Genomic DNA, 13,913 nt, shown 5'->3' with positions numbered 1-13,913 from the left:
AACATAGCGCAAACTGTTTGATATTTGTTCTGCAAAAGGGCATGCAAGAGGAATTGCGCTAACTGGTGTAATAGCAAGGAATGCTACTCGGCAACGGAAATATTCTCTTAAGAGCATCAGGAAGATGTCCTATTGTTACCGCTTCCGATAGAAGCTGCGAAATATTTTATGGTTTGATAAACGCCTCCGTTACGGTGTCTAATTTACCATTTCAACTTTGTTGATATATCCAAATTATTTCGTTACTCCCACCGACGCAGCCCCAAACAGTTTCTTTCGAAACTATCAGCCTCCGTGGTTAGTTCATTTTAAGACAGAAAATTATAGTTAGCGTTTCAGTTCAGGATAAGATCTCGTGTAATCAAGATCGTTCTTTAAAACAGATGACAAGTTAGACCGTAATCCTCGATAAGTAGTCAAGACCCGCGAACGTTGGTAAGCGACAATCTGTTTTTGTGATTATGTTAACTCATAGTTGTGATTCAAAGGGAAAACTATCGCTAGTTTCTTACTTCTCTTGGTTCTTTTAATTGCCACGTGCTCTTTAACCAAATTGATATTATTCTTAAAGCTATGATCGTACAATACTTAGGTAATTTCTTCACGAAATGACTTCAGTTGACCGCTCCGATATACGAACGCCTCAAAGAATAGCGAAGGAAGAAAGAAAGATAGATCCTATATTGGTTTAGTGTTTATCGCATGCGCGTGTATCAACCCGGGAATCGATTTCAAATTCTAACTTGAAAAGAAACATTTACACCTATCTTGACCAAAAAAAAAACATATTTCCTATTCAAAATCGATATATATATATATATATATATATATATATATCGCACTCTGGCATGGCTTAGACGATACCACAAAGGTTGGGTCGTTTGGGGTGACCGTCTCGGTTCTCCCCCATCCTAGCATTAGCACTGCACTGATGAGGCCCAGAAGGCCGAAACAGTACTGTCTGCAGTTTGATATAGCTCTTTGGCATACAAAGCTTTGCTTTCATGTCCAAATTGAGCACTCTATCTAGGATGAGTCATTGCCGTTGCAATTGCGCATGCTCGCTGGTTTACTCTAGTTTGAGCACTCTGGCATGGCTTAGACGATACCACAAAGGTTGGGTCGTTTGGGGTGACCGTCTCGGTTCTCCCCCATCCTAGCATTAGCACTATGTCGTCCGGCCGTTGCAGCACTGACCATTGCACTAATGGGTCCGTGGCCGGGGGCGCCTGAAAAACAAAAAAAAAAAACTATGTCGTCCGGCCGTTGCAGCACTGACCATTGCACTAATGGGTCCGTGGCCGGGGGCGCCTGAAAAACAAAAAAAAAAACTGCACTGATGAGGCCCAGAAGGCCGAAACAGTACTGTCTGCAGTTTTATATATATATATATATATATATATAACTAGTTAAAAGGCCTCGAGCCAACAGTGACGCCGCGCCAGAAGGATCCAAAAGGATTCACACTCCAAACCTCGATAAATAGTAGGAAAAATATTGTAGTGCACGAGGACGGACAACTTCAAGCTAAGAAAGACATATACTCAAATAAAAAGTCTAAGAAAGTTTAATAAAATACGTTTCGGTCCGAGACCTTCATCAGTTGTAATACAATGACTTACAAATTCCTTAAATAGATTTATATAGGCGTGATGACACATATAAACGAACACAGTAATTACTACGCGAAAAATTATCTCAATAAAAAGAAATGGAAAAATTGTCGAACCCACTGAAACTTGAAAGGCGAGAATTGTACTAAAATTCCCAATCAACGCTGAGACTGGGACCTTTGATGCCCGCCCAATTTGAAAAAATTCTCCGCATTAATTATAGTTTATTCTTTTTTTGAAGCGAAATTCCTGGCGCTTATTCAAGCCGAAGGGTGCCAGAGAGAACAACTGCGCGCTCCAATATGCTTCTTTGGTAATTAGAAGTTTCTCGATGTTACCTGAATTGTTTACTGTCGCCTACACTTGATCATTGCATTGGAATGAGAAATCGCTTAAATCGTGTGGTGTTTTGTTAAAATGTACCGCTACTTCACAGGTCTTTTTCTTAGTGACCATAGCAGACTTGTGGTTGCGAAATCTAACTCTAAAATCATTTGTTGTGGGACCAATGTATTGTAGGCGACATTTCTTGCACGAAGCCAAATAAATTATGTTCTTAGAATCACAGGAAAGTTTCGGTCGTATCTTGTAACTCTTGCCTTTTTGAAAACTTAAAAAATATATATAACGGTAAAATGGAAAGGTAATCAGAAATATTAACGGAAAGACCACTACTGCACAGGCTTAGCGGTTAATTCGTGAAGATGTTATCACTGAGGCGAGGTCTTATGAGAAGTTATATTGATGGGCAAGTAATTAAAATTACTTGTCATTAAAATGGAAAAAAATGCAGGAAAACATTTCATCAAAACATTTTCCTGTACCACTGCGACACGGGTGGCAGTGGTATCTTACGATATCTGCTAAGACACTAACAGAGCTTGAGCTAGCTCTAACCCCTGAATTGAATAACCTTAGCCGTTGGCTGAAAGCTAACAAGCTCAGTCTAAATGTTGCTAAAACAGAGTTAATAATTATTGGTTCAAGACAAAGACGATCTGCCCAATGTAACGACTTAGAAATCAGAATTGATGACCAAATTATCAAGAGAGTCGACATGACCAAATCTTTGGGTCTTACTATAGATGCCCAACTCTCTTGGGGTAGCCACATTGAAGAGATTTGCCAGAAAGTCTCTTCAGCTATAGGCGCCCTAAAGCGTGTACGGCCCTTTATATCCAAAGAAACTGCAATCCAAATTTATAACGCTTTGATTATGCCCCATTTTGATTACTGCAGCCCCGTCTGGGAAAGTTTAAGTGGCTACTTGAGCGATAAGCTCCAAAAATTACAGAATCGAGCAGCCAGAATTATTACTAAATTACCCTTTGATACGAGCTTAAACCACCTTCTCTCCACCCTCGATTGGGAGAGGCTATCTCTTAGACGAGAGAAACAAAAAGCCATAATGATGTATAAAATTATAAACAACCTTGCTCCCGAATATCTGCAAAGTCTTTTCTCTCAGCATCACTCTGTGTACGACACAAGAGACTCTGAGGGAAGGCTGGCCTTGTCCAAACCAAACACCAATTATTTGAAACGAAGCTTCTCTTACAGCGGGGCCATGTTATGGAATAAATTGCCCAAAAACTTAAAGAATGCTTCATCCATTAACCATTTTAGGCGAAATCTTAACGTAGTCGATATATAGGATTCCTATATATCGACTATATATCGATTAGCAATCATGTAAAGCAGTTGATTAATCTTAGTTTTTATTATGTATCTGATGATTTTCCGTGTTTAAATAAAGTTAAAAAAAAAAAAAAATGTTTCCAGTCGGGTAATTTGCAAACTATGGTGCGTGGTTGACGATTTGTGTCCTGGTCTGGGTTTGCGTTCGACTCTGTGCGCTCTCTCGATGTCGATTTCAATGCGGATCTTGTTTTTAATGGTAACTTTCACTTTGTCCTCACACTCTACCCACGTTTCGCGGGTTGACTTTGGGATTCCATTAATCCTGATGTCGTTTTGACGGTTTTTGGTTTTCCATACACAGATTTCAACTGATCCAGTACTTTTGTGGAGGTATCAGGTTTTGTCAACGTCCTTGATGGACTGAACTAATTACACAATCTCAGTAATTCTTGTGGTGAACGACTGCAAAATCGTATCAAAAAGGATCTTCATCATTGATTCTTGAGCCTTTAATAATTCTTGAACAATTCTCTAATCTGCGCCACTGTATTGGCGGCCTGATCTCGTGCGCTTTGTACTGGGCTTTGAATTTCTTCCCTTTCTCCTCGTTGGCAAATTAGATTTTAATCAAAGGTAGAGTAACAAAAAAACACTTCAAATATTTAGAAAGGAATATTTAAGGAGTAAAAACTCAATAACATCATTCGGTAACGGAGCTACTGATATCGCGCCCGCAAGCCATTCAATCAACTAGTTTCTGTCGTGCCGTAGAGAAAGATGACAAAGACGCATCCTAAACAGTTTTTCTTCCCTGCTCCTTGTAAGTCTTACAGCAAGGAAAGCCGCAAACATTCTAAAAGAAAAATCCATCCTTGAAATCGGCACTTTTAATTTTCATGGTACGAACGAACGCTCTTCATTCAACTTTATTATTTTTGTTTTTCGCGTTGCAACGTTCTCTCATATAGAGCAGCTCCATCTTTCTGCATATCAACTACACACAACCCAAAATTATTTTATGTCTTTCCCCTTCGTCCAATCTACGTATATAAACCAGTGCTGCATATCCCGAAGCTCGTTTTGCAGGGCCCCAACACAAATCAAAGCAAACCACTGCTTGGAGTTAACTGGCTGTGGACAGAGGCCCATAGCCACTTTAATAAAAACATGTTTTGAGATCTTGAGAAATTTCGCAGGAACAAATTAAACATTTTATGGCCCAGTAAAGGTGAGGGCACTCAAAAACGAAATTGGAACAGCAACCGAGAGTTATGCCGAGAGGAGAAATTCAGGGTAGGGTTGGGAGGGAAAACACTCCTTTCTCAGCGAGTCAAGGAATAGAATGACACGATAGCAGCAGATTGTGCACTTACCGACCTTTACTCTTAGAGGGTCATGCATTGATTTAACTCCAAGACCTCTCGGCACATGCCCGGATGTTGTCACGCAACAAGTAACGCAAGACAGTTAACCATTAGGTTGCCAAGGGAAAAATCATAAAAATCCTGTTCGCTAGCAAACATTTCATTTATTTGCTCTGACGAATGGCCAACACTCGAAACGTCACTTTAGGACCTCTTTAGAGAGGCCAATTCACATCATCAACTCAGTTGAGAAAACGAATTATCCTGTGATTTTCACCGATGTTTTCAGTGCTGAAAAATTAGTGTTGTTATTCTTCTTTTCACTGAGAAACCTATGGACAGTCATTTTCTTGGCCTGACACACCGCAAAGGTTTCTGACACAACGCAAAGGTTTCTCTCTAAACGTTGCTTCGAACGTGCAAAGTCCGGGAAAAAGGCTCCATGGTGATTCCAGGTGAACGGGAAATGTCTTTTAAAAACACATTCTTTTATGTCTTTCCCCTTCGTCCAATCTACGTATATAAACATATATTTCATTGTATCTGATTCATATATTTCATTGTATCTGATTTATCACTTTCACGGGTTTATTACGAATCAACTTAACGGCCTGCTCCCAGTTGACTTGTTAGCTCAATTGGTAGAGCGCTGCACTAGTATCGCAGAGGTCAGTGGTTCGAATCCCGTACAGGCCTGATTTTTTCAGGTCTGATTTTCGCTATTGCTTAAATAGCGCTATCTACTGCGAGAATCGTGCACCATATGTATCTAATACCGCAGTTCAAAATATATGAACTTCATATATTTCATTGTATCTGATTTATCACTTTCACGGGTTTATTACGAATCAAATTAACGGCCTGCTCCCAATTGGCTTGTTAGCTCAATTGGTAGAGCGCTGCACTAGTATCGCAGAGGTCAGTGGTTCGAATCCCGTACAGGCCTGATTTTTTTTTCAGGTCTGATTTTCGCTATTGCTTAAATAGCGCTATCTACTGCAAGGATTGTGCACCATATGTAAAGTGCCTATAACCCCCAAAATTCTTTGACCATATTAAATCTCTTTATTGCATTGAGCAAAATTAATTCCGCAAAAAGTTTTGTTTTTGGTTGAAACCGCGATTTTTTATGAATTTTCAAAGTCGTGGAAAATCGCATGTTTTCAAAACACAACCGAGGCACGGAATTATCAAGATGGGTCTGGGTCGAGCACAGTTTGTGACGTCACTCCAGGCTTTCCAATGAGTTTCCTTCAAGGACTGGATGAAGTATCCTGACGGATATGCCTTATAAGTGCGTTGTTTTCGGGTGTAGCAACACTCCCTACAAAGAAAAAAGAATAGCACTTCATCCGATACCTTTTTAAAGGGCAGATGACCCGGAGAAAAAAAGAGAAGAAAGAAGTGGATTGACTTTGTGCAATTGAAGCGTGCAGATTGGAAGCCCACAAAATACTCGGCCATGTGTTCCAGCCACTTCCGAGAAGAAGACTATTCAGTCATGTTTTCTCCTCTGACTAGCGAGACCAAGCAACGAAGGTTGCGAAAAGATGGAGTTGGAATTTGCGTCTTTCCGACTGTTCACGCGTGGAATGTTGAGGAAACGAAATCAGCTGAAAGCGAGTGTAGTAAGAGAAAGGAGAGAAAAATTTACCAGATCAGGCTTTAGCGAAGGTTTCATCTCGTTGGAAACGTATAATATTCTGACTGAGATTGGATCGGAGCGCCACTGCCGATGGCCTGGAATGACGTCACTAGCCCCCGTCTCTGGTTCACTCGGTCGTTCCAAAAATAAACCTGACTTTGAAAAATAATAAAAAATCGCGGTTTTAACCAAACACAAAATTTTTTGCGGCATTTTGCTCAGTGCAATAGAGGGATTTAATATGGTCAAAAGAATTTTTGGGGTTATAGGCACTTTAAGGGAAAAGCGTCGCATTTTTTCCGACAGACTCAATAATCATGTAGTTTAGATTTAAATTAGTCGATTTCTTATATTGCAGTTTAAATGATTTCCCTCCTCTTCTTTTCATCAGGATTCTTGCAAACTACATGATGTGGCAGGCAGTTGTTCAACTTGCTCCTCACCTTAGTGAAGAGTACAGGAGGGCTTTCTACAACTATCACAGGGTGGTTATGGGAAGCACGGGCGAGACAGACATCTGGAAAAAGTGTATCACAGAAATGAGTCGCCTGGACAATCACATTGGAGATCCACTGGGTGTTATTTTCCTAGATGAGAAGTTTGAAAAAAAAGACAAAGAGTCGGTGAGGGCTTTGTTTTATCCAGGATTTTATAGTCGAGTGTAATTGTTATTTCTTTGTAAGTTTGGAAGTTTTGCTCGCCAGTCTCATTTTTACCAGCTATAGTTTACGTGCGCGTCGAAAATAGAGCCTCGAGCAGTCATTTGAAGTCGGATATGTATCTAAACATAAACAAATTATACCTAAGATTTGAGTAGTGTAATAAATGGGGATTCTGGCCCACTTTCCTGAGAACCCCAAAACATTTTCACCACTCTCAGGAGCACTTCATAGTCGTCCTGAAGGGTCCAAAAATTTTTCCCCAACCTTAGGAAGACTATATGAAGTGCTCCTGAGATAGGTAAAAAATATATGGTCACCTCACAAGAGATTTGCTATCATGAGAATAGATATAAGTTTCACAAAAAGTCTGTTTATGACCACAAGTACCATGTTATGAAGGTAATTGTCCCTCTTGAAAGTAGATAAAATTTGCAGATAGAACCAAGCGTTATAGAAAAAGTGAACAGAGCATTCGAAGTGCTTGATGGTATAAAGAGGGAAAGAAAAGGAATGGTAAATGGGAAATTTATAATCAAGAAGTTGTTCTCATTGATGGATATGGAGGTTGATATCGATACTATCAAATCAAAAAGAACATTAAAAAGGTATGAACAATTCTGGAGAAAGACAATGCAAGAGAAGGAGATGTCATCCTACAGATTCTCAGATGATTTTACGTTTATATTCTTTAGTAAATTTGTCTGTTGCAGGACACATGCTCGTCAAAATGTCATCCAGCATCTTCAAATTTCTCAAATGATTTTCTTCGCATGAATTATTTCATTCAGATTTTTTTCATATGATGTGAAGGCAAACCTGCGCATTTCAATTTTTCTTTCGAAGCTTTAAGCTTCTAACAAGGTCTTCAACAGCAAACTAGCACCTGGTATGGTTCCAAGGACAACTGGATTCATGGCTACACCACTAGCAATATTACTTTCAACAACCAAACAGGCAGATCCAATTGTGCACGAAAGAACACGGGATTTGAAGTGTTTATAAGCCCTTTTAAACAGCCAGTATTTTTTGTGATAGAAACCAATTCTGCATTTGCGATTTCATCTAATGATTCATCCACATGGCAGAAGTTGATGATAGATCGTCTTTGTTATTTCATGCTCATATATCATTGGCTAGATTATTTAGCTATTTTTTCCATCATCAAATGAACATATTCACCACTATCAAGTATACCATTTTCAACACCAAACTTCACTTTCATCTTAACTGCAATAGACCTTATTTCAAAAAATGAGACATCCATCCATTTACTATTAGTATCTTGTTTTCTACCAATATACATAGTGGTAACACGACCTCCACTTACTGCAGGTGGAGTTTGTTATTGCGTGGAAGCGACGACTACACATGAACTCAACTCAACCTTTTAATCTCCACCTCGTGGTTGCTCTACATACCATAATATTTTAGACTAGTGTCCAATCTCCTAACACCTTCCCCCCAGTAAAATGAACAATTTTACGTTAACAGTCTATGAAGAGTATCTTGCTGGTATTTTAACTAGACTTCCTGAACGTGTCCGTTTTGCAACAACTAGTTCCATCTTCTTGACGGACTTAACAGGCTTAGTGGGCTCAGATTTAACTTTTGTAGAACTAGATACAGGATTTAAACTGGAAATTTTGGTTTCCGAGGCACGGACTTTGACCTTCGCGTTTGGATTTGGGGCAGATTGTGTCTTCTCCGTATTCGGCGGTTTTCCCGCGGGCTTAAGGTGTACGCGGTTTCTTCTGAGAAGTTGGCCACAAAACATTGTCAACATTGTATGAATGAAATGGATTGTTTTGAACAATAAGTCCTTTTCTCCATTTTTCAATGTCCTTTGGTTAGTCCTTCAGGCTTGATGTTTACAGTATCACCAGATTTTAAAACACTCAGATCTTTGGCAGTTCGATTGTAATATATTTGAGACTTGGCTGTTTTCTTAGCTTTTCCTTCCAGGACCATTTCAGTAATTTGACTCCTAGAGGCCCAAAATTACCTCTGGGATCCTGTGGCCCTCATTTCCAGCATACCTTGGGGACCAACTTCTCCCTTATCTCCTTTAATCCCTTGGTCTCCCTTGTTGCTTCTTTCTCCTTTAGCACCTTTGGGGCCATGAATAAAGGTTTTCTATAAGATATTGAAAACGTTCTTGTCAGTACTTGTCACCGAATGATTTAGCTGGTCATCAACATATTTTTCATATGTAGACTTTACTAAAGCATTATTGTCAGAAATGTCTCATTCATATAATTGACATTCGCTGCATAAGTACTTTCATGTGATGTAGATTCTTTCCTATTGATAATGCTGTTTCAATTCATGTCAAGATCGCTAGTCATTGCTTTTGAACAATCTAGTCTAACCATTGTGATCATATGGGTGTCAACATATGTCTTAATAGTAGCTTCAGTTCCTCTTGTTGATGTCGTCATATTGATGATTTTATGGTTGCCAACATTCAAACTACCTGTCATTATATCGGGGCCATCTAATTAGGGTTAGCTCGTGAGCCAACATATGTCTTACTCGTTGCATCATTTGTTGGTGTCGTTGCATCATTTATTGGTGTCGCCAGATTGAGTATCGTATGATCATATTGATATCACCTCGAAATGTCTAAACACCTGTCAAGATATTTTGAATATATCAACAAAGTTGAAATGGTAATTTGGCCACCGTTACGATTATAAAAGCCGACGTTTCGAGCGTTAGCCCTTCGTCAGCGCCAATAGAGGAATTGTGGTTTGTGTGTGCTTTTAAAGGCAGAAAATGGAGCTACGTTATTGGTGGGAACATGGCAACGAGAAAAACACGAATAAATTAGTGGAATGAAAAGCGTTCGTTGATACTGTAGTGTTCGGAGAGACGAGAATAGGGTCAATTGCAATATTAACTCAACTAGTTTAATGGCGGATGTACTAACAACAACAACGCACGAGGTGAGTCACGTGCTTAGCATACGTCATAACATTCCTCCCTTCCTTAGGAAAAGTATCAACGAACACTAAATAATAAAACGTCAGAGTTCCTTTGGACAGTCTCAAGCTCACTAAGGAACTTGTTCAATAAGGCGTTTAGGCGGTCTTCGGTCACGAACTGGGTAGCGTCTCTCTGGAAAAACAGTCTGGTCACGTCGATCAGACTTCTTGTGTGGAACGGCTGTTTCTTGATTTACAAGATCCCTTGATTTTTCTGGGGGTGGTTTCGCCTCCGTGGCACGAGGTTGACTCTCGTTGGGTGTTGGTTCACTATGTGAAGGAACGTGTCCTACTGTGGTGACGGGCGTTTCAGTTGGCGAATATGCTGCTAAAGACTGAGGCACATTCACTTCCCAATCCTCTGATTGTTCCTGCTTATGGGGTTGAATTTTCGTTCCTGAAAGGTCTTTCAACTGATCGATATGTCGTTTCCAAAATAACTCTTTTACCTGTACACGATAAGTCACAGGTCCTAACTTGGCAACTACCACTCCCTTGACCCAAGGATCTTGACTCTTCCTGCAGTCTTGTACCAAGACTGGATCTCCTACACTAAGCTGTCTCTTGGGCGCAGTAGGTTGTAACTTGGAGGGTTTAGATACTTTCTTTCGAAGATCTGGTCGTAAAAGATCTAGACGTGTCCGTAGTCTTCGGTTCATCAGCAATTCAGCGGGCGTATATCTTGTTGCCGTGTACGGTGTAGTGCGATAGCTCAATAAGAATGAACAAATCTTCTGTGATATGGTACCAGGCTCACTTTTAGCTGCTTTCATCGCTTGTTTAAAAGTTCTAACTGCTCTCTCCGCTTCGCCGTTAGATCCTGGATGGTATGGCGCGCTGAGGATTTGTTTCACATGGTTGTATCTTAGGAAATCTTTAAACTCTTGTGCAATAAATTGAGGGCCATTATCTGAGACAATCTCTCCGGGTAAACTATGAATAGCAAAGAGTGAGCGTGATGCGTCCACCGTTGCTTGAGCTGTTGTGCTTGACATGGGTATCACTTCTAGCCATTTAGACTTCGCGTCTACGACAACCAAAAGGAAACCACCAAGAAATGGACCACAATAATCGACATTAACTCGTTGCCAAGGTCGGTGCGGCCACATCCAGGGATTATCGGAGGTTAGTGGCGCTTTACTGTGCGTTATCTGACAGGTCTCACAGTCTCCAACTAACTGTTCGATATCTGAGTCTAACGCCGGCCACCAAACATGAAGTCTAGCTAATGCTTTCATTCGTACAATTCCAGGGTGACTCAGATGTAACTCTGCTAACACAGTCTCCTGGTATTTCGCTGGAATCACGACTCTTGTTCCTCTCAAAAGACATCCGTCCTCCACTGCAAACTCATTTCGTTTAGCAAAATAGCTTTTCAAATTGTCTGAAACCTCGGACTTGTCCGGCCATCCATAAAGGGTAAAGTGAATGACTCTCGATAACACTGGGTCTCGGGCTGCATCTTCCCGAAGCCGTTTAGAATTGATTGGAACTCTAGCAACTTGGATCCTGTTGACGTCTGCGGATTCTTCGCCAATGTGTAAGCCAACGTCTGTTCCTTTACACGGAAGTCTTGATAAGGCGTCTGCATTCTCATTCTGCTTTGATCTGCGGTACTTGATATCATACTGGTAAGCTGAAAGCTGGATTGCCCATCTTTGAATCCGTGATGCAGCTACGGCTGGAATCGCCTTCTTGGAACCAAACAATAACGTTAGGGGCTGATGGTCTGTCAGAAGGGTAAATCTGCGGCCATACAGAAATTGCTGGAATTTGCGAATACCGAAAATGATGGCTAGAGCTTCTTTTTCAATTACCGAATAATTTCGTTCAGATTTGGTTAAAGATCGCGAGGCGTAAGCAATAGGACGCTCAGTTCCATTAGCAGTGATGTGTGAAATTACTGCTCCCAGGCCTACTGGTGAAGCGTCTACGGCTAACTGAACTTCAAGCTTGGGATTGTAATGAACTAACACTTTTGAAGAAGCCAGAGTATCTTTAAGAGCTTGAAATATATATAAGAGCTTTTCAGAAGTTGCAGACGTTCATGCACCTGTCAAACGACGACGTGTGAAGGGAACACCTATTCCTTGGATGAATAGCAAAATTAGCGAATCAATGAGAGATCGAGACTGGTATCATCGTAAAGCACGTAAATCGAACTCAGAAAAGCACTGGAACACTTACAGGAAACTGAGGAACAAAGTAAACCGCTTAGTAAAATCTGCTAAGTCGAAATATTACTGCGAAATGATCGAGGAAGCCAGAGGAGATCACGGCAAAATGTGGAAAGCTGTAAACGAAGCATGCAATCGTAATTCATCCTCAGAAAAGGTTCAGTGCATCATTTCCGATGGCATTCAGCACACCACTTCCAAATCCATTGCTGTTGCTTTGAATAGCTTCTTTGCATCCATAGGCAAGCGCCTAGCTGACAAAATAACGACTACCTGGTCGAATTGCAACTTGGTTTTAGAACAACCGTTGTCTCAGTTCCAGTTAACTGAACTAGAGGAATCGTTTGTGTTTCAGCAGCTTACCTCTTTGAAGACAAATAAAGCAATTGGTTTGGACAAAATTAGTGCTAGACTACTCAAGAGCTCTGCTAATACAATCACTCCCTCCATCACTAAGCTGTTGAATCGATCGATTCTTACTGGTAAATTTCCTAAATTGTGGAAATGCTCAAAAATTACAGCCTTGTTTAAATCAGGCGACCGGTCAAATGCATCGAACTATCGACCTATCTCTATTTTACCGACACTCAGTAAAATTCTCGAGAAAGCCGTGCATTCCCAGCTGTACCAGCACTTGGTAATTAACAACCTTCTCACAAGGAAACAGTTTGGATTCAGGAAGGGGCTCTCTACTGAATCTGCTTTGACATCATTTGCTGATGAAGTCTTATTGAACATGGAACAAGGTAAACTGTGTGGGGCCGTGTTTTTGGATTTAACCAAGGCTTTCGACACTGTGGACCATCGGATTTTGTTACGCAAGCTCTCCAAAATTGGTTTATGTGAGAACTCGCTTCAGTGGTTCCGCTCTTACATTACTGACAGGAAACAGCGTACATGTTGTGGGAATGAGTTGTCTGATGAATTGCCAGTTACCCATGGGGTCCCTCAGGGAAGTATTCTGGGTCCTCTGCTATTTGTCATCTACATTAACGATTTGCCAAGCGTTCTAGATGCCTGTCAAGCATCACTTTATGCAGATGACACGGTGATCTACTGCTATGGGTCTTCCTCTCAGGAGCTGACTGAAAAGCTCAACCAAGACCTCCTGGCTGTGGCGAAATGGCTGAATGAACATAAGTTAACACTGAATCTGGACAAAACCAAATGCATGCTCATAGGCAGTAACAAGAAGTTACAGAGGAAAATAGCTCTAACTGTTTCAATTTTTGATCATTGTATAAACAATGTTACTTGTTTTAAATATCTTGGAATCTTAATATCGTCTGATTTTTCGTGGACAAATCATGTCGAATACATGGCAGGGAAAGTTAATCAAAGGCTTGGCCTACTAAGACGCATTAAGCATTTGTTACCGTTTAAGGCGCGCATCCTTTTTTATAAAAGCCTTGTTATGCCCTTATTCGAGTATGCTGATTTAGTTTGGGGAGACAAACATAATGTAACTTTAATGTCTAGTTTGCAAGTGCTTCAAAATAAGGCGGCTAAAATTATATTAGATCGACCACTGTATTCCTCTGCGTCTGATGCGTTAACTACACTGAAGTGGTTAACACTAGAAAAAAGGCGCTTCCAGCGCCGATGCGTACATGTATATAAATGTCTTAATAGTCTCACGCATCACGAACTAACATTAGTCACTCAGCAAGAACAGCATAGTTACAACACAAGAAATAAAGCAAACCTCAAAATTCCATCCGTTAAAAGAAACTGGGGCAAACAAAGAACTGGCTATCATGCTGTAAGTGATTTTAACTCGCTGGACAAAACTATACGAGCCGCTGATAATGTAAATATTTTGAAGCG

General features: G+C 40.5%; 1 protein-coding gene across 1 annotated transcript in view; it reads left to right on the top strand.

The window, feature by feature from the left end:
* Positions 1 to 13,913, top strand: part of LOC111321554 (endothelin-converting enzyme homolog) — an 86,171-nt gene that overhangs the window by 14,427 nt on the left and 57,831 nt on the right. The window contains exon 8 of the mRNA XM_022924470.2: positions 6,655 to 6,886. Within this exon, the coding sequence (XP_022780205.2) occupies positions 6,655 to 6,886 (232 nt within the window). The remainder of the gene's footprint in view (positions 1 to 6,654; positions 6,887 to 13,913) is intronic.

This window comes from Stylophora pistillata, chromosome 8 (assembly GCF_964205215.1).
Source record: "Stylophora pistillata chromosome 8, jaStyPist1.2, whole genome shotgun sequence".
Lineage (NCBI taxonomy): Eukaryota > Metazoa > Cnidaria > Anthozoa > Scleractinia > Pocilloporidae > Stylophora > Stylophora pistillata.
The sequence above is the reverse complement of the archived record's forward strand: the minus strand, read 5'-3'. Positions and strand labels throughout refer to the sequence as shown.